At 42.5% G+C, this 27130-nt stretch overlaps 1 protein-coding gene across 6 annotated transcripts in view; it reads left to right on the forward strand.

The window, feature by feature from the left end:
* The window catches only part of LOC122557427 (mitogen-activated protein kinase kinase kinase kinase 4), a 317468-nt gene that overhangs the window by 145964 nt on the left and 144374 nt on the right, over nt 1-27130 (forward strand). For all 6 annotated transcript variants that reach the window (XM_043705152.2, XM_043705149.2, XM_043705150.2 and 3 more), the window contains exons 7-9: nt 2812-2942; nt 12107-12161; nt 15025-15103. In XM_043705152.2, coding sequence (XP_043561087.2) covers nt 2812-2942; nt 12107-12161; nt 15025-15103 — 265 coding nt within the window. The remainder of the gene's footprint in view (nt 1-2811; nt 2943-12106; nt 12162-15024; nt 15104-27130) is intronic.

Below are 27130 nucleotides of genomic sequence, written 5' to 3' on the forward strand. Positions count from 1 at the left end.
GAAATATCGACTTCTCCACCTCCTGATGCTGCCTGACTTGTTGTGTACTTCCAGCTTCCTACCTGTCAATTTTACAGCAATTAATGGCAGTTTCATTGAGACTTGCTCACATTTACAAACTTGTTAATTGAATTAAAATTCCATCATCTTCCATGGTGGGATTTGAACCCACATCGCCCAGAACTTATGTTAACATTAATTTTTAATTTTGCTGCCTCATACCAGTTTTTCCCAGAAAGGAAACATCCGGTTAGCAACCAACCTGTCAAGTCTCCTCAGGCAACTTATATTTTAAGGAGATCACCCCTCGTTTTTTTTAAACTCCAATGGACACAAACTGAACCTATCTAACTTAAAGTAAAGCGAAGACAGTGCTTTCTCTCTACAGATGCTGCCAAACTTGCTGAGTTTTTCGAGTAATTTCAGTTTTTGTTGCAAAACTACGCAACCTTTCTTCCTAACTTAATGTCTTCATCTCAGGAATCTATCGAGTAATTTTTTCATGAGATGCTTCTAAAGCAATTATATCTTTTTTTATAATAGGGACATCAAAACTGGACACACTACTCCAGATCTGGCCTTACTAATGTCATTTGCAACTGTCACAAAGCATCCCCATCCCATTAAATGGTACTTGGTTTACCTTCCTAATGACATGCTGTACCCGAATAGCAGCTTTTTTGATTCATTTACCAGGACATCTAGGTTCCTCATTATTACAGAGTTCTGCAGTTTCTCTCTATTTAAATATTAGACTGTTTTTCTTTTCTTCATGCCACAGGAGACAAGTTCCTATTTTCACAGAATATCCTCCACCTGCTAAATAATTTTCCCTAGTCACTCAATCTTGCTATATCTCTTTTCAGACTCGCTAAGTCCTCTTCACAACTTCCTGCCCAACTACCTCGGTGTCATCAGCAAATTTACCAATACCTTAGGTTCATTCATCCAAATTATTGACTTAAATTGTAAACAGCTGAGGTTCCAACATTGATTCCAATGGCAATATACTCATTAGCATTTGCCAACATGAGCATGTCCTATTTATGCTGACTCTCTGCTAAATTTTTGGTTGGAGGATTTGAGGATTGGGGTGACACGATGGCTCAGTGGTTAGCACTGCTGCCTCACAACGCCAGGGTCCCAAGTCGATTCCAGCCTTGGGCGACTCTGTGTGGAGTTTGCACATTCTCCCCGTGTCTGTGTGGGTTTCCTCCGGGTGCTCTGGTTTCCTCCCACAATGCAGTGATGTGCAGTTTAGGTGAATTGGTCATGCTAAATTGCCCATAGAGTTAGGTGCATTAGTTAGGGGGAATGGGTTTGGGTGGGTTACTCTTCAGAGGGTCGGTGTGGACTAGTTGGGCCGAAGGGCCTGTTTCCACAGTCTAGGGAATCTCATCTAATCTATAAAGAGGGTCTGAATTTTCCCTTGAGCATTGGAGGCTGAAGGTGACCTTATAGAGGTTTATAAAATCATGAGGGGCATGGATAGGATAAATAGACAAGGTCTTTTCCCTGGAGTGGGGAAGTCCAGAACTAGAGAGCATTGATTTAGGGTGAGAGTGGAAAAATTTAAAAGGGACCTAAGGGGCAACTTTTTCACACAGAGAGTGGTGCATGTATGGAATAAGCTGCCAGAGGAAGTGATGGAGGCTGATACAATTATAACATTGCCGGGGGGGAACCGTTGCTGGTGTTTTTGAATCTGTAGTCTGTACTGTTTGTCTTGTTCGGTTCCAAACTCTGCTGGTTTAAAGGTGGCCCGGAGTCCGTGTGGGATGAGTTGGTTACGGAGGCAGGCACTGAGGAAGCAAATTAGGCTGTAGTAGCGAGTTTGTTTCAGGACATGTTTGAAGAACTTCAGGGCAGAGGAAATGACCTGGGAGTTGCAGTGGGAAAGGGACTCCCTGAGATTCTTGTTGAGAGAGGAGGAAAACTTCTTCAAGGCAGGCATCCTTGCAAGAGGATTCGCAGTAGGGTTAAAATCAACTAGGTAAAAACAATGACTGCAGATGCTGGAAACCAGGAATACAGGATTCCTGATGAAGGGCTTTTGCCCGAAACGTCGATTTTACTGCTCCTTGGATGCTGTCTGAACTGCTGTGCTTTTCCAGCACCACTCTAATCTAGACTCTGGTTTCCAGCATCTGCAGTCATTGTTTTTACCCAAAATTATAACATTTAAATGGCATCTGGATGGGTATATGGATAGGAAGGTTTTAGAGGGATATGGGCCAAATGCTGACAATTGGGACTAGATTAGGTAAGGATATCTGATGGCATGGACAAGTTGGACTGAAGGGTCTGTTTCCATGCTGTACATCTCTGTGACTCTATGACTGTATTAGCTAACTAGAAACAAAAACAGTATCTGCAGTTCTTTTGTTTTTTTTTATAGCCAACCAGTCCTGTAACCACACTAATATGCCACTACACTGTGATCTTTTACTTTGTTAGATAACCTTTGAGGAGCACCTTGTCAAATGCCACATCTATAACTTCCCCTTCATTAACATTGCTTGCTAATTCTTCAACGTACTCTTATGTATTAGTCACCCACAATTTGACTTTCCTTTGCCGTCTGCCTGCTTGCCTATTACACAATGTTCACTTTAAATTAGCAGGAAATCATTTTTAAACCTTCTTGACAAGAAATGGCCTTCGAACTGTACTTATGGAAGTAGCAAAACATGCTGAGTACTGGAAGCTTGTAACCTCCGTGCTCCTCTAGCAACACCCTGCCCGCTCCAAAAGTGTATTTTAATATTGTGATGTGATGTTTGAAAATAATTGTTTGACCTCTCCTTGCAGTTGATTTTGGGGTCAGTGCTCAACTGGACAGGACCATGGAGAAACGGAATACTTTCATCGGCACACCCTACTGGATGGCACCCGAAGTCATAGCATGTGACGAGAACGCAGATTCCACATACGACTACAGAGTAAGCAACGCACCTTGCTCAGTGCTGCTGAGAAAAACAGTTCAGAACAAAAGACCATGGGACAGTGAAAGAAAGTGAATTGGTTATTGCTGCACTGTTAGCATCTGTGATCTGTTGTGATTGGGATTGCAAATTCAGTTATAAATTTTAAAGGGAATCTGATGTATACTTGAAAAGAAAGAAGAAAAAGAGGGAAATAGGGAAACGGCAAGGGGCTGGGTCTGATTGGATAGCCCTCTCAAAGAGCCATAATTACCTGAAAAGTCTCAATGTTTATTGTACAATTAGTATCAGGAAAGCAAACATGATAGACCACAGCACAGGGTATCTCAAATGATTGAATGGAGATTTTGGTATCACCAAAAGTTAAAAAGGTTCTGTCTGGGAATGAAACCCACTGCTCCACCTGATCTGGCCTAGTTTCAAGTGACCATAATCCTCACTGAAGATTCAACAACTAGTTGTAAGATAGTCTGCTTCTACATTTCCCTATTACTATCTTCTGTCGCCAAGGACTAGCTGGTAGTGGCCACATTTCAGCAACAAATATGAAGAAGACTCTATCAGAAACACTTCTGAGCTCAATCTGAAATCTCAAAAGATGGGGTGGTACTTTAGTGCATTGCAGTTTGTCCGGAACCAATATGGTCTGCTTCGGCATCTTTGGCAGCACGGCCCAGGATTCTATTAGTCTAGGTTGGCAGTGGCTTCAGCAATGGGGCAATTTCGTCCTGGCATCAGATGATGTAGGATTCCTTTGGGGGACTTCCATGACATCGTCCAGTCCAGGGTCAGTGAGGCTTTGAGATTCTGCAAGGTGCTGTGTCCCGAGATTCCAGCAGCCGGCGTGCATGGCCAGCTTCAGCAACAAGACTGGTCCTCACAGTGGTTTCTGTGGAGTCTTGTGGCCCGGTAATCCATCAATCCAAGTTGGCAATGACTTCAGCAATGTGGTGGTTTCTGCCTGGCATCTGGCAGTCTAGGATTCCTTTGGATGTCTTCTGGCCTGAGACCGGTGAGGTTTCAGGATTCTGTGGAGTCTTACGTCCTGGGATTCCAGTGGCCCAACGTGGTGGTCTTCTTCTTTGGCAGCAGTTTTGGTGACTTTCTGCAACGGTATTGTCTTTTCCTGAACCCCGAAGCCATGAATTGAACTAAGATGGACTTTGACTTCATTTTTAATTTTTTTAAAAATGTATGTCTTCTACAACTAATATACTGTGGTATAGCAACTTAAACACCTTTCACTGTATTTTTTGCATCTCTGGCCAGGCCAAAATGTACTGCTAATCTGTCATTGTCCTTGAGTAGTGATGAGTGCACTTCTCATGCTGTTGCAATCCATATAGTGTTGATACACCAACTGTACAGTTAGAGTGGATTTTCCAGGATTCTGAACCAGCAAGAATGAAGGATCGGTGATGTATTTCAAGATGTGGAGGTGCCGGTGATGGACTGGGATGGACAAAGTTCAAAGTCACACAATACCAGGTTATGGCTTTCAAATAAACCTGTTGGACTATAACCTGGTATTGTGTGATATATTTCAAAGTGAATATGATATGAAGACTGACAGGGAAGTTGGTTTTCCCACATATCTGCTGCCCTTATCCTCCTATGCGGTGGAGAGTGTGGGTTTAGAAGGTGCTATGGAAGGGACCTTGGTAAGTTCCTGCTTTCCAAAGGGAAGACTCCCCTGTGTAGCTCAGTCATCACTGCAGAGATGATTGCATTGGCAGTGCAACAACCGATACAGTATCATCTTATTTTAAAACCTAAACGTGGAATGGCTTTAGAGAGTGTAACACAAATGCAGGCAAATTAGATATGTTCACAAAATGAAGAGATAGAACAATTAAGACATTAGAATTTTAAAAGTTAGCCAATAGGCCGTGAGTAAATTATATGTCAGTTGTCTGCATCAAGGTAAAGTTGGAAGAAAAGCTCAAATTTAAAATACACATCTCAGGACATTACAAAGTACTTTACAAGCCAATCTTATTTTTATAAGGTCACATGCTGTTGTGATGTAAGGAACAAGTTCCAACAAGCGTGGACAGTGAATACTGGACTGGTCAGTGGCAGTCACATTCTGTGAAAGGATAGAAAATGGAGGCAAACTACACACACTAAGGTCAATTATTCCTGTGATAGGTGCTCTGGGAATTTTTCAATGTTGTTAATTGAGAGATAAACATCAGCCAGATCTCCTCTACCCTTCTTCAGAAGAATGCTATGGGATCCTTTACAGCCACTTGAGAGGACAGGTACGGGCTCAGATTAATGGCTGATCAAAGTCTTGCCATAACTAATGTGGACTTCTGAGCAATTCATTTCACATTGACATTTATAATTCAAGGATAAAGCCTCGAGTTCCCAAAATTTCACATTTTTGTTCTGAAAAGGAACGGCAAATGACAAATTACAACTCCCTTGGATAATCCAGCCAAACATTCAGAAATTTACAGGGTTGGCTTTGATGAGAAAAACACAAGATAAAATATGGATGTTTCAGGAGATACTAGGATTAGGGCAGCATCTGATTCTTACAGAATCTGACAGAAAGATAGTAGATTGAATAATGCTCCCAGGGGAACTCTGATTAAATCTGAGAGAAAAAATGATTTCAGGCAAAGCACAGTTATGACTGAGGATAGATTGGCACCAAAAATGTATTATTGTGATCAGTTCCAGAACATTTATCATGGAGAATTTATTATACTTTAACTGTCTTTTTAATTGCACCATTAAAATATATTCTAATCCTGTGAAATGGTAATAGATTCTGAGGTTTGAGTTCAGGGCAGCAGTAGCCTGGGCCACATTATATGGCTGTTCCTGATTGTGTTAAATCCTCAACTGTTCAACTTCCAATCAATGGAATCAGAAATGGACTGCACATGCACACATTCCAAAAACATTGAAACAGACAGAGATTTTTGAAGAAACTCAGCAGGTCTCGCAGCATCCGTGGAGACAGAGAAACAGAGTTGACATTTTGAGTCAATATGACTTTAAACTCTGTAGATTGGCATGAAATGAACAATGCATAATTGCAGAGAATAGGCCATCACTTACATATTTCAAAATGTTCATTTTTTTTTCCCTGCATTTTACTTTGAATGCTTACCCCACTCAGACACATCCTCACAGGCGGTAGAAAGGGTATTTATAGCTGCTGTGCTTTATACATCTGCAGTGTTATGTAAAATCTGAGCATATTGATATATTGCCCTCTCTACTGGGTAACTAAACTTAATTGTATAATGGCGCCTGCATAAGGATGTACTAGTTGTACTGAGTGAAATGCACGACATAAAGATAGAGACAAGACCAAATGGAATTTTCTTTTCCATTTCATTTAAGAAATTCAGGACTGAACAACAGCATGAAACAATTTGAAACTCATAAAGTTGATTCTGGAAAGTTTAAATGATTTGACAGATTGCTTAGTGTACTCATCATTGTCAGGTACCCAGTAAATCAGAGGAAAAATAAAGGTACTAAAGACTTAATTGGTGCAGTGGAGAGTTCAACCCTAACAAAGTGGATTGATATAATCGTGAACAAAAATTGTACATCTGGCTGAAACTGAACACAATAAGAGCTGAGGATAAAATAAATGTTTTTTTTCACTATGATGGGACCAAATGCTTTTTATGTAGTGTTTCTAGCATTGCACAAAACCTCAGTTCGATGGAATATGCTGAATCAATGAAATTTTGGTCTCACATTTTGATGCAATTAAGAATAAGATTGCACTGACAGTTACATCCTGTAACTGGAAGCGATCGCTAAGAGCTATAGCTACAGATGATATTCTCAAGTTAATGAAACACTCTTATCACTGTGGGGTTTCTGTTTGTGAACTTAAAAATCAACATTAGAGGCATGTTTGTAAGAAACCTGAACAACAACAAGATCCAGGCAAAGCTTTTGAGCAAATACAGTCAGCTGTTATGAAAGAAAATATGAAAGGAGGCTGCAGCTATGGGGTAATGGCAGAATGAGATGGTTGCTAGTTTCAAGGGAGTTATTTTCCTGTGTTAGCAGCAAGGTCCGCTGTTTGTCAGCAGGATCCAGTTGTCAGCAGGATGGCAGTCAAGTTCATCATCTCAGAGTCAGGTATTTAGATGCGACTATTGCTACGGTACTAACGGCTAGTTAAATGCCCCTATTTTCAGTCACCGGATCATATTAGGTGGAATGCAGGAGTAAGGAAAACAGCTGTACTCCAGTTCATTGTAAAACACCAGGATGCAGCCATGCATCAGGTAAGAGGCCGTGGAAGATCTAAAAGCTTATTTTTTGAAGTCCAGACACTCTGCACTGCATATATGAAAGATGTGGATGTTACTGAACTGGAAGATCCAAAGTTGTACTCTGTCAGAAAGCATGAGAACCCACACATGGAAGATCAGAGTGAAAGGACTAAAGATATAACTCCAGTGTCCATAGTAGAAGTCAAAGTCATAAATTCACAACCTACTTTAATCATTGATAAAGCTTTCAACAGTGTCTGTTTTCTCAGAAGGAGAACATTAGAAACCCGTAAATACCACAGCATGGTGGCTCAGTGCTTGGCACTGCTGTCTCACAGTGCCAGGGATCTGGGTTTAATTCCATCCTCGGGCAACTGTTTGTACAGAGTTCGCACATTCTGCCCATGTCTGCATGAGTTTGCTCTGAATGATCCGGTTTTCTCCCACAATCCAAAGATATGCCAGTTATGTGGATTAGGCAAAGGAAATGTTGGGTTATGAGGATAGGGTAGGTTTGGATAGGATGCATTTTGGAGGGTTGGTGGAGACTCAGTGGGCCAAAGGGCCTCTTTTTGCAATGTAGGGATTCTATGACGAACATGCCCTTTTGTGAAAATGACTAGTTATTGCAATAACTCCACTCCAGTACTAGGTCAAGCTAAGGTTCAGCTACAGTATTTCTTATTACTGCTATAGCTATTGACAGGAGAGAACAAAGTCTCCATGAAGAGAGAATTTTGGCTCAAGAATATAAGATTGAGTTATTTACTCTATGGATCGGAAGAGTGGTCTAAAGCACAGATAACCAAATGATAAAATTAGGCATTACAAGGCTGAAAGCAAGATAAAGGACAATGTACAGCAGGAATTTTATAAAACTCCGCTAATGTCTTATGTATATTTAAAAGCATGAAGAATTGGCTAGGTTAAAAATCAGGAGCAATGAGGAAGGGGAAAAATGGTGATATGACTCTGATGAAAGAGTAGGAGGAACTGCCTATTATCCAAATTATTCCCTCAGCTGGAAGTCAGAGACCATTTACAATATCACATGATTCACCTCTCAGAATAACAATGAGTCTGGAATGGTCTAAGCATTCACAAAAGATTCAGCTGGTGCTTCTGGGATTCATAATCAGTTCTCTGCTACATCTTTAAGAACACAACTCATTCTGAAGTGGATCATTTAAGGTGCAGAATGTGAATGATAGTCATGTTTGACTAAAAACCTCATTATCTCTTATTTAGATGAGACACTAATCCAACGACCAACCTGTAGTGACTGTAATGAGGTCAGCCAAGTGGATGTCAGAGGACATGAATTCCCTGATTGGAGCTGTTAATCTGGCCCAATCAGGGAGCCCTGGCTGACATATAAGAGCAGGAGTGTCAGACATTTTGTTCACTCTGAGAGCTGGCTCTGAGCGAGTTAGATCAGTGTCAAGGACATTGCGTATGAAAATAAAAGATGGCATGGTGACAGGATACCAGCCTTTGTGAAGTTATTGTACCAGCCACCCCACCGAGTAAACAAAGCTACTGTGAAGAGCAGGGGTTGGCCAATACTGATCCTTCAGCTACCATTACAAGGGAACTAATTCTATATATATTAAAATGTATTTATGAGATAAGTCTGTCGCTGGCTAGGCCAGCATTTTTTGCCCATCTCATTCCTAATTTATTGCTGTCTGTCGGAGCTTTCTGTGCACAAATTGACAACCATATTTCCTGTTTTGCAAGCAATGATTTCAAGCCAAGACTATTTCCAAACTTCTATTCTCAGGAAAGATTGAAGAAGTTGGGATAGTGCTTCTTAGAGAGAAGGAGGTTGAGAGGTCTTTGGATAGAGGTTTTCAGAAATCGTGAGCTAGCCATACAGAGTAGCTTGGGTGACGGTATTCCTGCTCATGAAAATGAACAAGAATAAGAGGGCTTGGGTCTAAAGTGATGTGCACAAGAAGCAAGACTGCTGTGAGGAACGTCTTATGCACACACTGCATAGTTAGAGTCTGGAATGCATTGTCTGGAATTGTGGTGAAGGCAGGTTCAGTTGAGGCACTCGAGAGAGCATTGGATTATTATTTGGCCAGAAATGGTGTACAGCGCAATGCAGAAAGGCGGGAGATTGGCTTGAGAATTTACAAGGCTGTTGCCAGGATTGGAGCATTTGGGGCTGTTTTCCCTCGAGCAGCGGAGGCTGAGGGGTGACCTTATAGAGGTTTATAAAATCATGAGGGGCATGGATAGGGTAAATAGGCAAAATCTTTCCCCTGGAGAGTCCAGAACTAGAGAGCATAGGTTTAGGATGAGAAGGGAAAAATTTAAAAGGGAGCTAAGGGGCAACATTTTCACACAGGGAGTGGTGCGTGTATGGAATGAGCTGCCAGAGGAAATGGTGGAGGCTGGTACAGTTACAGCATTTAAAAGGCATCTGGATGGCATATGAATAGGAAGGGTTTAGAAGGATACGGGCCAAGTGCTGGCAAATGGGACTAGATTAGGCTAGAAGATCTGGTCAGCATAGGCGAGTTTCTTCAAAGAGTCTGTTTCCGTGTTGTAGATCTTTATGACTTCATGAATCTAATCAAATCAGCACAACACAATAGCCAAATGGCTTCCTTCTGAACCGTTATAATGCTATAAATTCTGTGGTTTATTGTCTGGAGAAAAGATGACCTGAGCTTGCCAAGTCTTTGTTTGAATCACACTATTTTAATCCAGCACTATCTATATTTTCTTAATTTTGCTGTGAGATTAATTGAAGGTGTATTGAAAATCTGTCAGAACCCGATGGCAGTTTGAACGTTAAGAAACTGATTCTAAGAAGACAATGTTTGCCTGGTAATCACAGCTCCTCGTGGTGTGTTTAAGTGCGAGTACTGGTCACATGTGCAAGGAGTTAATATTGAAATAAGGTGTCAACGGTTTTGGTTTTTAGTTACTGGAAGTGCTTTCATAATAAGTTGTAAGCATGGTTTGGTTTTGAAAAATGTCTTGTCATTAAATCAGAAAATAGCATGAGAGGTGCTGCGACTAAATTAGGATAGTTGTAGCACTGGAGCCATACAACACAGAAGGCCATTCAACCCAATTCATTCAGCCCATGCATGCAGTGGTTGCTTTTTTTCTCATGAATGTGTGAATTTTAATTTTAAAGAATTTATCTCATTCCTCTTTGAGATATGTTCGTGGAATCTACCTCCATTAATCTTTCAGGCAAACAGTGCACAACAATTTGCTGCTTCCAAGCAAAGCAGCACCTCATCTCTCCTCTGGTAGTTTTGCCAATTATCTTTCATCTGTGCCCACTGATTACTGTCTCTCCAGCCCATGCAGACATGTTCTTATGCACACTTATCAATAGTCTCTGTAATTTTGAAGTCCTCCTAACTGGAAATGTAAGAAAAGAATAATGTGTAATGAACTTGATGGGTCTCTACCTGAGCTATAAATAATACTATAACTGTAAATAGAGGCGGCACTGTGACTCAGTGGTTAGCACTGCTGCCTCACAGCACCAGGGACCTAGGTTTGATTCCCGCCTCAAGCGAGTGTCTGTGTGGAGTTTGCACATTCTCCCCGTGTCTGCGTGGGTTTCCTCCAGGTGCTCCGGTTTTCTCCCATAATCTAAAGATGTGCAGGTTAGGTGAATTGGCCATGCGAAATTGCCAGTAGTGTCAGGTGCATTAGTCAGGGGTAAAGATAGGGTAGAGGAATGGGTCTGGGTGGGTGACTCTTTGGAGGGTCAGTGTGGACCTGTTAGGCCAAATGGCCTGTTTCCATACTCTAGGGAATCTAATCTGGTCTATTTTACAATTAAATTACATTTTGAAGTTAGAGAAACTAAAGTTTTGAATGTTTGTTTTTAGCCTGTCATTCAGAGGCCATATCTCAAACCCCAAACACCCCCGTTACTCGAAGACTGAATGGCCCGTTCCCATTTATTCAAGTGCACTTGTGAATTCACAGTGATTGACATCACCATTTAACCCGATCAGTCTCCATGACCAATGGAAATAGTGTTGAAATAACTGCACAGAGGCTGGTATCCCATCACCAAGTCACCCTTTATATACTTGTGCACAGTACCCTGGCTGTGGCCAGCCAGCTCAGAGTCATCCCTCAATTAAGGTGATTCTAATCTCCTGGTTTTATACTTCATTCCCCCTCTCCACACTACTGCCAAACAGCAGTATTGCTTATCTCTCCCCAGCAGACATGTTGTGTGTGTGTAGACAGTGAAAAAAAAATCAGGTGCAAAAAACTTTGTTCATATTCCATCACCAGGAAGAAAAGAAACATCTCCTTGTTATATGTATTTTTTCTTTTTTTTCTTTTTTCTCATTTTTTTCCCAAAAGCACATAACAAATGAAGGCAATGTCTTAGACCAAGAGAACCTCTCTCCACAGTAACACACTGACTGTGACCAGCCAGCTTGGAATCAGTCCCCTGAACTGAGGAGATCCTGAATGTCCAGTTTATTTTTTTTCTCTAACTTTCCTGAGTATATTTTTTTTGTGTCAACCCCCACACTATTGCCAAATGGCAGTAGTGCTTATTTCTCCCCAGCACCCATGTTGTGTGCGTGTAGTTATAGGACATAGTGAAGAAACATCGAGTGCAGAAACCTTATTCATATTCCATCACCAGGAAGAAAGGAAACACCCGAGTGACCAGTGACAAGCAGTGCCCCGTAACTTCTGGTCAGCCAGGGCTTTCCTGATTGGCCAAGTCAGCAAACCAATCAATGACCACGTAGTCAACGAGGTTAGCCTAATTCCAATCACTGCAAGTGTGTTAACTGCTACATCATGATGACCTTCATTTCCCTTTCATTTCTATCACTCTGATCTGAATTAAAATGTTTAATTTACCATTTGTTCTGTTCCTCTTCTTCACAGAGTGATGTGTGGTCATTGGGAATCACGGCGATTGAAATGGCAGAAGGAGCACCTCGTAAGTAGCACTTTTCAGGTTGTGTTTAAGGACTGGTGCACAATGAAGGGTTTGTGTGGGTGGTTGAAGAGTTCTCATGGACTTATAACACTGCATGTGAAAATTGCTTAGAATATGCAGCTAAGAAAACAGGCCATTCAGCTCAGATGCTCCATGGAATCTTGAGTAAAGAAGATTCTTCTGAATTCCCTATAGATTCCTTCATGACTATCTCATTCTGGGCCCTTTCTTTGGACCCTTCTATAATTGAAACAATGGCTCAGATCTTCTGGTCAGCAGCGATGCTGAAGGCATCACCGCTGTCAGTAAAGATAACTCCAACCTTAGCCATTTGTCCTCACAGCCATATCTTGCTCTCCCGGCTGCAACAGTCATACAGAGGGAACACTGACAAAACATAGTAGCACAAAGGACATGTCCCCATTTTGCATCAGCTGCAGTTCTCAGGTAAGTTTCTGTAGCTGTTCAGAGTTTCAGTGGAGACAGTGGGTGAGCTAGAGAGTGGATGGGTGAGCTCATTGTCACAGTGGGTGTTAGGGTAGGGTGGCCAGTCGGATTGGGTGGAAGTGTGAAGTTGGCATCTGAGCAGGATGGGAGTTGTGTGGGGTTGAGTTCCCATTGTCAATCACTGACTTTTATCAGGAATTAAACAGCAGAACAATTGCTGGGGTCTGTATCTTGGCAAGTATCGCACAGCTGGTCCACCTACCCTTCACTGAAATCTGTTTTGGAGAAATTCTCTTCATTTCCTAGACACCACAATTTAGTCCATTCAAAGTTTGAAGCATCCTGGACAATTGCCACATATCTGCAACGAGCTTGAGAAGTATACTTTTCTACATTTAGCTTGACTCTCATCAGAAGATCTGGCCGGTATATGGCCTGAATTTATATTCCTGGGTCATAAATGCACATTTGTGAAAATGCCTTGCTCCGTGAGCTTGAAATCAGGGGAGAGGGGCCTTGTTATTTCAAGTTTGTTCTGCCTGGACAGTTGTTAGCGGGGGTTAGGCCCACAGCCCCCGCCGTGTCTCTGTCACCCTGCATGGCTAATCCAAATGTCAAGAGTCATAGAGATGTACAGCATGGAAACAGACCCTTCGGTCCAACTTGTCCATGCTGACCAGATATCCCAACCCAATCTAGTCCCACCTGCCAGCCCCCGGCCCATATCCTTCCAAACCCTTCCTATTCATATACCCATCCAAATGCCTCTAAAATGTTGCAATTGTATCAGCCTCAATGTTTCCAAAGCTTGACTATTCCCTTGAGTTAGGCGGCGTGGGTGGTGGTGTAGGGTGGAGTTGGAGAAGGGAAGTGAGTGAACAGGTAGAGATGAAGCCGAGAGGGAGTTTGATATAAAAGGAGCACATAAACGAGGAGATTATGGAGGCCAGGACAGAAGAGAAGCTGTCTAAATGGTAATGAGTTCTGAGGGTAGCAGAGAATGGGTAGTCCTTGCTGAAAGCTGTGTATATGATGTGATCATGTGCCTGGGTGTGGGTGAAAATGAGTTGGTTGTTCTATGTCATAATAGAACTCAGTGTGGGGTTGGGTTAAAAACTTAGCAGGATGGAATCAGGTTCTAAAGTTATTGAGTTTGATATTGAGTCCCAGAGGTCTTCTGTCTTGGCCTGCCATCCATGTTTCCCTCACTTACCTACCGCTTTCATATCTCTCTCCCTCTTGGCTCCGTCTCCACTTATCCACTCATCTCCCCACCTACTCCCCCAATCTCCTCTTCAGCATAAGTACGACATTTTCTGAGCTAACAGTTCTGATGAAGAGTCACCGGACTCGAAATGTTAACTCTGCTTTCTCCCCACAGATACTGCCAGACATGTTGAGTTTCATGGGCAATTTCTGTTGTTATTTCAGATCTTCAGCATCGGAAGTATTTTGTTTTATTTTTACAATTCATTTGACAACTTGATAGCTGCTTTTGACAGCTTGACATTTCCCTTGACCACTTCACAGTTTTGATTAATTTATCAACTTCTTACACACATTCATGTCTATTTTTAATGTTTCCAAAGGGCATGTGACCTCTCACATGACCTCTCACTGGACCTATTATACAAAGCATTCTATTTCTCCCAAATGGGCTCCTGCAATAGGATATCCTATCTCTTCAAATAACTGTGACATCTTCAGATGTTCTTTTGAAAAGTGCAAAGCCCACAATCGTATTTCAAACATGTTACAAGAAAATAATTGGATCAATTTGAAGGCATTTTCACTTAATGTGTGATATGAACCATGGGGATGTTCAACATACAACCTGCCCCATTCTTCCACCACCCTCTTTCTCCGACAGAAATTGTGGGGGCCAGGTTTGGGGGCACAACTTGGAAAGGCAGAGCTTCAGTTCCAGTCGAGTTAAGGCAGAGACCTTCTCCATCATTACAAAACCTCTCGCCTTTGAAATATCCCTATCAAATTCCTCTATAAACACAAAGACCTCTGTCAGGACAAATTCACCACAGGCTATCCTTTATCAGCAACAGGCTAGACCACTGTGAAATGAATTTCCACCTTGTGTGTAATGGAATTATCCTCGGTAGCAAAGATTGACCCTGATAACAGTCTAAATTTGTATATACACCAGCAGCACTTAGTGGCTTTTGAATTATAATCCTGGCAAAATAATTATGTTTATTCTGAAGAAGAGTGGACTTGACTTGAAACTAGACTTGAAACATCAATGCTGTTTCCCTCTCCACAGATGCTGCTAGACCTGCTGAGTTCCTCCAGCATCCCCCCCGCTTGTTTTACATTTACAGCATCCACAGGATTTTGTTTTTATATGATGACATTTGTAGTTCCTTCACTTGTAAAATCCATCCCTTTTATTTTTTTCCAGCACTCTGCGATATGCATCCAATGAGAGCCCTTTTCCTCATCCCGCGGAATTCTCCACCCAAGTTGAAATCAAAAAAATGGTAAGATGGTTCACAATTTCTTTGGAGTAGAAAGTAACGATGCATCTTAATGCATGCATGCCTTGAAATTAGCACTTGCACGCTCAGGGCGGTGTTGGGAAACATTTCTTTGTACAACTCATCATAGAGCTCTACTTCCCAAAGGCTGGGAGTCAGTTCAAAACTTCAACACTGAGATCAGTTGATTTGTGTTCAATAAGTGTATTAAACTTGTCAATCGAGTTATGATATTGATCAGCAATGCATGATGAAACATCCCTGAAGATGTTAGGCCAGAAACCCCAACTACCTTACCATACATCAAAGAAGTTTCAGAATTGACAGCCAGACTACTAAGACCCCTCAGAATACTAGTAGCACACAAACCCACCAACACTCTCAAACAAAAACTGACGAACTTAAAAGACCCAGTACATCCCATGGACAAAACCAACGTCATCTACAAAATTCCATGCAAGGACTGCCACAAACACTACATAGGACAAACAGGCAGAAAGTTAGCCACCAGAATACATGAACACCAGCTAGCCACATAAAGACACGACCCTTTCTCCCTCGTAGCCCTACACACGGATGAAAAAAAACACCATTTTGACTGGGACAACACATCTATCCTGGGACAGGCTAAGCAAAGACATGCCAGAGAATTCCTAGAGGCCTGGCACTCCAACCACAACGCCATAAACAAACACATAGATCTAGATGCCATCTATCAACCCCTCCGAAAATGAACAGGAAATGACATCACCACAAACCCCAGGAACCCCATCCAGGAGAAAGATATAAATAGAAAGCAGGAGACAACAGCTTCGCTTCACTTGGAGGTCGCCACTGATGATGTTACCTAGCTAGGTCATGAAACATCTAGGTATCAAACCTACAGCTCAGCGAGCAAACCTACACCCTAAATCTCAACCTGAGCTACAAACCTTCACAAACCTTACACATCCCTGAAGAGTTGAATAGCCTCCACCCGTTCCTGTCGTCCTGTAGTGAATTGTGGGCAATCTAAAAAGCTCCCAATTTGTCCAAGATTAAAAAGTGAGCCAAGGACCTGACATTAAACAGGAGAACACAGGAGATGGGTGTGGGGGCAGACCATCCTGCCTGCTTTACCATCCACCTTAAACTTTAACCCCACTTTCCTGCCTACTCCCCATACCCTTGGATTCCCCAATAGTTGGGGTTATGAGTAACACAAGCTCAAAGTGTCAGGCCTGATTCTTTTTCTCTTAATGTGTGAATGCTTGACATGTTCCACTCAAATTCCTTCTTTGCTATAGTAGTGACAGCACTCATCAAGTGTCTTTTGAATCTCTGTGTGCCTCCGAAACCTGGACAATCACTCAAAATCCATCATGGAAAATACAGACCTTTGAAACTTGGAGGCCTAGATACAAACTTAAAACCTCATACACAGACTGTAAGAGAAATGGAATTAGGCAATCAAAAATAATTCTGATATGTGGCATCCAGAAAAGGAAATGTCAGTATTTCGGGTGGCACAGTGGTTAGAACTGCTTCCTCACAGCACCAGAGACCCGGGTTCAATTCCCGCCTCAGGCAACTGTCTGTGTGGAGTTTGCACATTCTCCCCGTGTCTGCGTGGGTTTACTCCGGGTGCTCCGGTTTCCTCCCAGAAAAATGTGCAGGCCAGGTGAATTGGCCATGCTAAATTGCCCGTAGTGTTAGGTGAATGGATAGATGTAGGGGAAATGGGTCTGGATGGGTTGCTCTTTGGAGGGTCAGTGTGGGCTTGTTGGGTCGAAGGGCCTGTTTCCACACTGTAAGTAATCTAATCTAAAAAATTGATCAGAGCTGAAAAGCTGCAGTCATCTCTGCTCAAGGGAATAGCTCAGAGCAGCAGAAAGAGGGGTCAGCCTCGGTATAATTCGAAGATATACATCGCAGAGTGGTTATGGACAAGATACAGTGAGTGTGCGAGGCCAAGACAGGCGAATTTGGCATCCCATGAGGTAGTGTGGCGAGAGTAACTACAGTCATTCCTCTGTATCCACAAGAGTTTTGTTCCTGAGAGCCCACACGAATGATGAAGTTTGCGGAGCTCATTAAAATGGTTACAAAAATCATAAATGCACAATTTCTGCCTGCAGATGTTGGTTTCTGATGTTACTTATTTTTTAGCACCGGTAGGCGAATTTGCAATTCATAGATTTTGAGAATATAGAGGATTTACAGTACAAGCAGCAGAAGGCTGGGAGGATGCTCTGACGCAATAATATGTTTCGCCCATGGATTTCTGAGTGTGAGCCTTTCTGCATCTTTCTCTTTGCTATCCCTGCCATCCTACAGCCTGAGCACAGTAGCTGACCTCTTGTCATATTTGAGTTCATTATTGAGCACATTGGAGCCACACCAATTTAGAGCTGAAGTGATAATACCATCCCATCCCCATCTATGTCTAACTAGACCCTTGCAGTCAGTAGACAGAGAAATTCTTCATGCTTGTCAATTTGGACTGAATTTGAAGTTAGATCCCAAAGTATCAACACCTAGTGCATTTCACCTCAGTCTTCATCCGACTAACTCTTCAGCTCTAACATCGGAAAAGAAAACATTAGTAACTGCTACAAACCACACTCATGATTGGTGAGCTATTTCCAAAGGGTTTTTTTTCACAGTTCCTGGAAAATGCTACCTGTCAAGTGTGAATTTGGCTCAGGCATTGTCAAAGGAATATGGACAAATTACTAATTTAGGCTGAGATTTGAGCACAGCACAGGGTGCTGCAGTATTGAAGTTGCAGTCTTTCAGAGAGGACTATAAAACAAGGTCCAATATAAGACTGATGGAAATTATCCATTAGAGAATGGACAAGGCCAGCTTCTGTCATCCTTGCCAAATTTCCTCTCTTTACCCTCGTCATGAAAAGAAGAAAACAGATTACCCTTTCTTCTTATTTGCTAAGACCTTCTCGTGCATTAGTAGATGTTGCAATTCATAGAATCCCGACAGTGTGGAAACAGGCCATTCGGCCCAACAGGTCCATATTAACCCTCCAAAGAGCAACCCACCCAAACCCACTCCCCTACCCTATTACTCTACATTTCCCCTGACTAATGCCCTTAACCTACACAATATAGGCAATTTAGCATGGCCAATCCACCTGACCTGCACATCCTTGGATTGTGGGAGGAAACCGGAGCACCACGGAGTTAACCTACATAGACATGGGGGGAATGTGCAAATTCCAAACAGACAGTCACCAGGCTGGAACTGAACTGGGTCCCTGGCGCTGTGAAGATAGCATTAAAAACTGCATTTCAGAAGTTATTAGATTAGATTAGATTACTTACAGTATGGAAACAGGCCCTTCGGCCCAACAAGTCCACACCGACCCGCCGAAGCGCAAACCACCCATACCCCTACATTTACCCCTTACCTAACACTACGGGGAATTTAGCATAGCCAATTCACCTGACCTGCACATCTTTGGACTGTGGGAGGAAACCGGAGCACCCGGAGGAAACCCACGCAGACACGGGGAGAACGTGCAACCTCCACACAGTCAGTCGCCTGAGGCGGGAATTGAACCCGGGTCTCTGGCGCTGTGAGGCAGCAGTGCTAACCACTGTGCCACCGTGCCGCCCACCAAGTTATCCATTGGTTGTGATGCACTTTGAGACTTCCCACGAACATGATGAGGAACTTATGGGAGACATTTGTTCATATGGAAACAGGCCATTCGCCCTATTGAGGCCACTCCTACCCTCTGAAGAGCATCCCACCCACATCCCATCCCTGTAACCCTGCATTTCCCATGGCTAATCCACCTAGCCTGCATATCCCTGGACTCTATGGGACAATTCAGTATGGCCAATCTACCTAACCTACACAGCTTTCGACTGTGGGAGGAAACCGGAGCAAGCCCCCTGCCCAGATACACGGAGAAGGTGCAAACCCCACGGAGATAGTTCTCTGAGGGTGGAATCAAACCCAAGTCCCTGATGCTGTGAGGCAGTAGTGCTAACCACAGAGCCACTGGAAGATTTTATCCAATTCCAGATGTCACACTTGAGGGAGTATATGAAGGAACTGGAGAAAGAGAATGCAGAAGGGGACTATGGGAATGGTTCAAGACTATGACAAACTTCAGTTGTGAAGATAAATAAGAGAAATATTCTTTGGAGAAGAGGAGGCTGAGAGGGGATTTGATGGAAGTATTCAGAAGAATGAAGATTCTGGAGACAGGAGGCTCTGCCTCGTTACAGACCAACACCAAAAAAGGCACAGATTTAACTTAATTGGCGAATGGAGCAAAAGGGATATGAGAAGAAATGGTTTCACGCAATGAACCATTAATGTCCAGAAAGCACTGTCTAAAAGTGTGGTGGAGGAGATGGGTTCATTTGACAGTATGAGGCAAGAACTTTCGAAAGCTGATTGGAAGTAGATGTTCACAGGTAAAGGGATAGCTGGCAAATGGGAAGCCTTGAGAAGTGAGATAACAAGAATCCAGAGAAAGTATATTCCTGTCAGGGTGAAAGGGAAGGCTGGTAGGTATAGGGAATGCTGGATGATTAAAGAGGTTGAGGGTTTGGTTAAGCAAAAGAAGGAAGCATATGTCAGGTATAGACAGGATAGATCGAGTGAATCCTTAGAAGAGTATAAAGAAAGTAGGAGTATACTTAAGAGGGAAATCAGAAGGGTAAAACGGGGACATGAGATAGCTTTGGCAAATAGAATTAAGGAGAATCCAAAGGGATTTTACAAATATATTAAGGACAAAAGGGTAACTAGGGAGAGAATAGGGCCCCTCAAAGATCAGCAAGGCGACCTTTGTGTGGAGCCACAGAAAATGGGGGAGATGCTAAATGAATATTTTGCATCAGTATTTACTGTGGAAAAGGATATGGAAGATATAGACAGTAGGGAAATAGATGGTGACATCTTGCAAAATGTCCAGATTACAGAGGAGAAAGTGCTGGACGTCTTGAAATGGTTAAAAGTGGATAAATCCCCAGGACCTGATCAGGTGTACCCGAGAACTCTGTGGGAAGCTAGAGAAGTGTTTGCTGGGCCTCTTGCTAAGATACTTGTGTCATCAATAGTCACAGGTGAGGTGCCAGAAGACTGGAGGTTGGCAAACATGGTGCCACTGTTTAAGAAGGGCAGTAAAGACAAGCCAGGGAACTATAGACTGGTGAGCCTGACCTCAGTGGTGGGCAAGTTGTTGGAGGGAATCCTGAGGGACAGGATGTTCATGTATTTGGAAAGGCAAGGACTGATTCGGGATAGTCAACATGGTTTTGTGTGTGGGAAATCATGTCTCACAAACTTGATTGAGTTTTTTGAAGAAGTAACAAAGAGGATTGATGAGGGCAGAGCAGTAGATATGATCTATATGGACTTCAGTAAGGGGTTCGACAAAGTTCCCCATGGGAGACTGATTAGCAAGGTTATGGAATACAGGGAGAACTAGCCATTTGGATACAGAACTGGCTCAAAGATAGAAGACAGAGGGTGGTGGTGGAGGGTTGTTTTTCAGACTGGAGGCCTGTGGCCAGTGGAGTGCCACAAGGATCAGTGCTGGGCCCTTTACCTTTTGTCATTTACATAAATGATTTGGATGCGAGCATAAGAGGTACAATTAGTAAGTTTGCAGATGGCACCAAAATTGGAGGTGTAGTGGACAACGAAGAGGGTAACCTTAGATTACAACAGGATCTTGACCAGATGGGCCAATGGGCTGAGAAGTGGCAGATGGAGTTTAATTCAGATAATTGTGAGGTGCTGCATTTTGGGAAAGCAAATCTTAGCAGGACTTATACACTTAATGGAAAGGTCCTAAGGAGTGTTGCTGAACAAAGAGACCTTGGAGTGCAGGTTCATAGCTCCTTAAAAGTGAAGTCGCAGGTAGATAGGATAGCGAAGAAGGCGTTTGGTATGCTTTCCTTTATTGGTCAGAGTATTGAGTACAGGAGTTGGGAGGTCATGTTACGGCTATACAGGACATTGGTTACGCCACTGTTGGAATATTGCATGCAATTCTGGTCTCCTTCCTATCAGAAAGATAGTGTGAAACTTGAAAGGGTTCAGAAAAAATTTCCAAGGATGTTGCTTGAGTTGGAGGATCTGAGCTCCAGGGAGAGGCTGAACAGGCTGGGGCTGTTTTCCCTGGAGCGTCAGAGGCTGAGGGGTGACCTTATAGAGGTTTACAAAATTATGAGGGGCATAGATAGGATAAAAAAAAAGTCTTTTCCCTGGGGTCGGAGAGTCTAGAACTAGAGGGCATAGGTTTAGGGTGAGAGGGGAAAAGATATAAAAGTGACCTAAGGGGCAACTTTTTCATGCAGAGGGTGGGGTACGTGTGTGGAATGAGCTGCCAGAGGATGTGGTGGAGGCTAGTACAATTGCAACATTTAAAAGGCATTTGGATGGGTATATGAATAGGAAGGGTTTGGAGGGATATGGGCTGGGTGCTGGCAGGTGGGACGAGATTGGGTTGGGATATCTGGTTGGCATGGACGGGTTGGACTGAAGGGTCTGTTTCCATGCTGTACATTTCTATGACTCTATGACTCTATTTAAGGCATTTGAGAAGGAATTAGTTTTCTATGTGAAAAGGAAAAATGTCCTGGGTTCCTGGGAGAAAGCACAACAGCACAAAGTGAATTGCTCATTCATAGACCTACCACAGACAGGATGGGACAAACAGCCTCCTGCTGCTCTGTAGCAATGATGTGTTTCTACGATAATAACAATCTGTGAACACGCAGGTTCTATCATGAATACTGACTGCCACCCAAGTGTGACATTCCCAAAGGTGCAGTTTTGTTTACTGGAATGGCTGTAGAATAGCATCTTGAAATTCATAGCACTTTTGCGCTATTACTTACCTTAAAGAAAGGTCGTCACTATTGAATTTGAAGTAGGAAGTTGTTCATGGATGCGCAATTTGTACCAATCATTACGGGCAGCTGAAATCAGTTACTGTCCCAACTACTTCACTTGTAGCTCACATATTAGGCACTCGCTGAAAATGTAGTGAGATCAGTCTCTGCCTAGCGCTCACCTTTAACTCCAGCACTCCATTTGACATTTTAGAGTGTGCCACTGCGTCTATTGACAAGTCTAAATTCATTATAAGTAAGAAGACACAGATGGATGTTGTGTGAAATATGAAGTTGCTTCATGGTTAGGCGCTGAAGTTGAAGTCAGCCATGATAAATTGAGAATTGCTTGAATCTAATGTGCCCTGTCACAACCTGACTGAAAACCTACAAAGCCTCTCGCACACAGTGAAGCCAATTATTTGGAATGGATTATTCTGCCTGATACACTGCTTTCTGAAAGAAGGCACTCATTGCATCTATTTTATTTATAATTACCTGCTTGAGTTCCCAGTTCGATCAGAAAGGCAGGGCAGTCTACACAGTCGATATATGCGCGACTTAGATTAAACCAGCCATGTATATCGGCAGTGGTACAGTGTATAATACTCTAGCCTTGAGGCAAAGGTTATATATTCATGTCTTACACCACATTCTAGAGTACATAATCTAGCATGACAATCCAGTGGAGCACATAGTTGGAGGTTTATTTTTCTCTATCCATTCATGTGGGTGTCACTGGCAAAGCAAGTGTTTGTTGCCCAAATTACCCTTGAACTAAGTGACCCACTGCACTATTTCAGAGAGCATTGAAGATTTAATCTTATTGCTGTGGGTGTGGAGTCACACATAAACCGGACCAGGGAACAAAGACAAATGTCCTGCTGTGAAGGGTATTAGTGAATCAGATGGGTTTTTATTGCACTCGGTGATGTTGTCAGGATCATTATTGCTAGATGTATATTCCTATAGTGGAAGTGAAACCCGTGTCCTGAGATCATTCGCCTGGGTCTCTGGATACCAGTTCAGAGGTGGTCTCACCATGTCACCATCCATCCTTCACCTACTCATGATTTGGATGAGACATTGAACTGAGGTGTCATCTGGCCTCTGAGCTGAATATAAAGTATCCCAGTGCACTGACTTTCAGAAGAGCAACCCCTTTGAATTTTGGCTCTGAACACACCTGCTTACAGCATAATAGACAAAGTTTTCCTTTACCTTTCAGTTCAGCAGAGTCTTGTTGTATTCAAAACATTAACTCTGTTTCTCTCTCTGCAGACCTGCTGTGTTCCTCTCGCATTTTCTGATTTTGTTTCAGCAGATCAGGGGATTCTCCCTGGTGAATCTTTAAGTCCTAAGCAACTTCACTTAAATAGATGATCATATCGTGGTCAGTTTATGGGACCATATTGTGCCTCAATTAGTTTCTGCGTATCACGACATTCCATTCATTCCTCATTGATGGTAAAATATGCCAAGACATATTAAGGTCTTGAAATATGCAGTATAAATATAATCCATTTATCTTGGGTTCGCTGATGGGAGTTCACACTTTGGGGTTAACTAAGTCACAATTCTGTTTCTTTTTTCTATAACTGTTGCAATTTCACTCTAATCACCAACTTCAGCAAAATGTTGAGGTACAACCGAGGTCATACTTCCTCTTTTGAAAATAGACAACAGGTGCAGGAGTAGGCCATTCTGCCCTTCGAGCCTGTAGCACCATTCAATATGATCATGGCTGATCATCCTTAATCAGTATCCTGTTCCTGCCTTATCTCCATAACCCTTGATTCCATAATCCTTGAGAGCTCTATCCAACTCTTTCTTAAATGAATCCAGAAACTGGGCCTCCACTGCCCTCTGGAGCAGAGCATTCCACACAGCCACCACTCTCTGGGTGAAGAAGTTTCTCCTCATCTCTGTCCTAAATGGTCTACCCCGTATTTTTAAGCTGTGTCCTTTGGTTCGGCACTCACCCATCAGCAGAAACATGTTTCCTGCCTCCAGAGTGTCCAATCCTTTAATAATCTTATATGTCTCAATCAGATCTCCTCTCAGTCTTCTAAACTCAAGGGTATACAAGCCCAGTCGCTCCAGTTTTTCAGTGTAAGGTAATCCCGCCATTCCAGGAATTGACCTCGTGAACCTACGCCGCACTCCCTCAATAGTCAGAACGTCTTTCCTCAAATTTGGAGACCAGAACTGCATACAATACTCCAGGTGTGGTCTCACCAGGGCCCTGTACAGCTGCAGAAGAACCTCTTTGCTTCTATACTCAATCCCTCTTGTTATGAAGGCCAGCATGCTATTAGCCTTCTTCACTACCTGCTGTACCTGCATGCTTACCTTCATTGACTGGTGTACAAGAACACCCAGATCTCTCTGTACTGCCCCTTTACCTAAATTGATTTCATTTAGGTAGTAACCTGCCTTCTGTTCTTGCCACCAAAGTGGACAACCATACATTTATCCACATTAAACTGCATCTGCCATGCATCTGACCACTCACCTAACTTGTCCAGGTCACCCTGTAATCTCCTAACATCCTCCTCACATTTCACCCTGCCACCCAGCTTAGTATCATCAGCAAATTTGCTAATGTTATTACTAATACCATCTTCTATATCATTAACATATATTGTAAAAAGCTGCGGCCCCAATACTGATCCCTGCAGCACCCCACTGGCCACTGCCTGCCATTCCAAAATGGAGCCGTTTATCACTACTCTTTGTTTCCTATCAGCCAACCAACTTTCAATCCAAGTTAGTACTTTGCCCCCAATATCGTGCGCCCTAATTTTGTTCACTAACCTCCTATGTGGGACTTTATCAAAAGCTTTCTGAAAGTCCAGGTACACTACATCTACTGGATCTCCCTCATCCATCTTCAGAGTTACATCCTCAAAAAATTCCAGAAGATTAGTCAAGCATGATTTCCCCTTCATAAATCCATGCTGACTCTGACCTATCCTGTTACTATTATCCAGATGTGTCGTAATTTCATCCTTTATAATAGACTCCAGCATCTTTCCCACCACTGAGGTCAGACTAACGGTCTATACTTTCCTGTTTTCTCTCTCCCACCTTTCTTAAAAAGTGGTACAACATTAGCCACTCTCCAATCCGCAGGAACTGATCCCGAATCTATCGAACTCTGGAAAATAATCACCAACGCATCCATGATTTCTCGAGCCACCTCCTTCAGTACCCTGGGATGTAGACCATCAGGCCCCGGGGACTTATCAAGCTTCAGACCTAACAGTCTCTCCAACACCAATTCCTGGCAAATATAAATTCCCTTCAGTTCAGGTCCTTCAGCCACTGTTACCTCAGGGAGATTGCTTGTGTCTTCCCCAGTGAACACAGATCTGAAGTACCAATTCAATTCTTCTGCCATTTCTTTGTTCCCCATAATATATTCTCCTGTTTCTGTCTTCAAGGGCCCAATTTTAGTCTTAACCATTTTTTTGCCTTTCACATACCTAAAAAGCTTTTACTATCCTCCTTTATATAATTGGCCAGTTTACCTTCGTACCTCATTTTTTTCTCTGCGTATTTCCTTCTTAGTAATCCTCTGTTGTTCTTTAAAAGCTTCCCAGTCCTCCGTTTTCCCACTTATCTTTGCTATGTTATACTTTTTCTCTTTTAACTTTATATGTTTCTTAACTTCCCTCGTCAGCCACAGCCACCCATGCCTCCTCCTAGGACCTTTCTTCCTTTTTGGAATAAACTGATCCTGCAACTTCTGCATTATACACAGAAATCTCCTCCATTGTTCCTCCACTGTCATTCCCTGCTAAGGTATTGCACCATTGAACTTTGGCCAGCTCCTCCCTCATAGCTCCATAGCTCCCTTTATTCAACAGAAATATTGTCACTTCCGATTGTACCCTCTCCCTCTCAAATTGCAGATTGAAGCTTAATGTATTAGAGCATAGTAATTCCAAGCAGATCATTTGCCTTGGGGTTGTTTTTATGCCTGAATCTCTTACTTAATGATTTTTTTTTAATTACAGTAGCATCTTCAGTCGTTATGAATAATAAACTTTAGAAGATGCCCAATCTAAGTTTAGAAGTTTAAGATGATGTGCAGATTTATTGTATTAATTACCACATGTTTAAGAATTGTCAGGATTTATTTTCTGACTCTAATAAAAACCCTGGATTAAATCATGGGTTCAAACCATCAAATGTAATTAAGGCTGAGATTTATGCTTGTATTGCAAATACAGTAAACAAAAGATGTCTTTGACAAAGTAAACCTCATCTGATAATGTGATTGGATAATTAAATCTGCAAGCTGGTGTCAGGAATTTCATCTTTCAAATGCTTAAGTGTTGATAACAAATACTTTTTGTCTCCATCTTAACGGAGAGATTATGGAGCCCCTATTAAATCAATGTCTCCACTAAAATAGCGCAGAGAGGAATTTGGCACCAGTATATTACATATTCCTAACATAACATTGCTGACTGTAACTTCTGTACAGAGATAGGAACATAGGAATAGGAGTCAGATATTAAAAAGCCCTGAGCCTGTTCTGCCATTGAGTGAGATTATGGCTGATCTGTATCTTAATTCAGTTTACCCACCTTAAGATATCCCTTGCTTTCCTTACCAAATAAAAATCCAGTAATCTTAATCCTGAATCTTCCGATTATACTAATACTACTTTTGGAGTTTGGAGTTCCAGATTTCTCCCAACCTTTGTGGAGAAGTTTATTCCTGATTTCCTGATTAAAAGGCCTGGCCTTTTTTAAGATTTAAGCTCCTTTGTTTTCAATTTCCATTTCCATAAAGGGCAGCACGGTGGCTCAGTGGTTAGCACTGCTGCCTCATAGCACCAGGGATCCGGGTTTGATTCCAGCCTTGGGCGACTGTCTGTATGGAGTTTGCATGTTCTTCCCGTGTCTGTGTGGGTTTCCTCCGAGTGCTCTGATTTCCTCCCATAGTCCAAAGATGTGCAAGTAAGGGTGGATTGGCTGTGCTAAATTGCCCATTGTGTTCCGGGATGTGTAGTCAGTCATCCAAGCCTGGAATCAAACCTGGTTCCTTGGCCCTGTGAGGCAGCAGGATCAAAGAGGCAGTCTTATGGAGTGGTTTAAAGAGATGAATGAGGTAGAAACAAAATGAGGTAGCAACAGTTTGAGAAGGAAGCTCACCACTT

The sequence above is a fragment of the Chiloscyllium plagiosum genome, unplaced genomic scaffold (genome assembly GCF_037043375.1).
Source record: "Chiloscyllium plagiosum isolate Xiang-an unplaced genomic scaffold, Cpla_swu_hap1 HiC_scaffold_11, whole genome shotgun sequence".
Lineage (NCBI taxonomy): Eukaryota > Metazoa > Chordata > Chondrichthyes > Orectolobiformes > Hemiscylliidae > Chiloscyllium > Chiloscyllium plagiosum.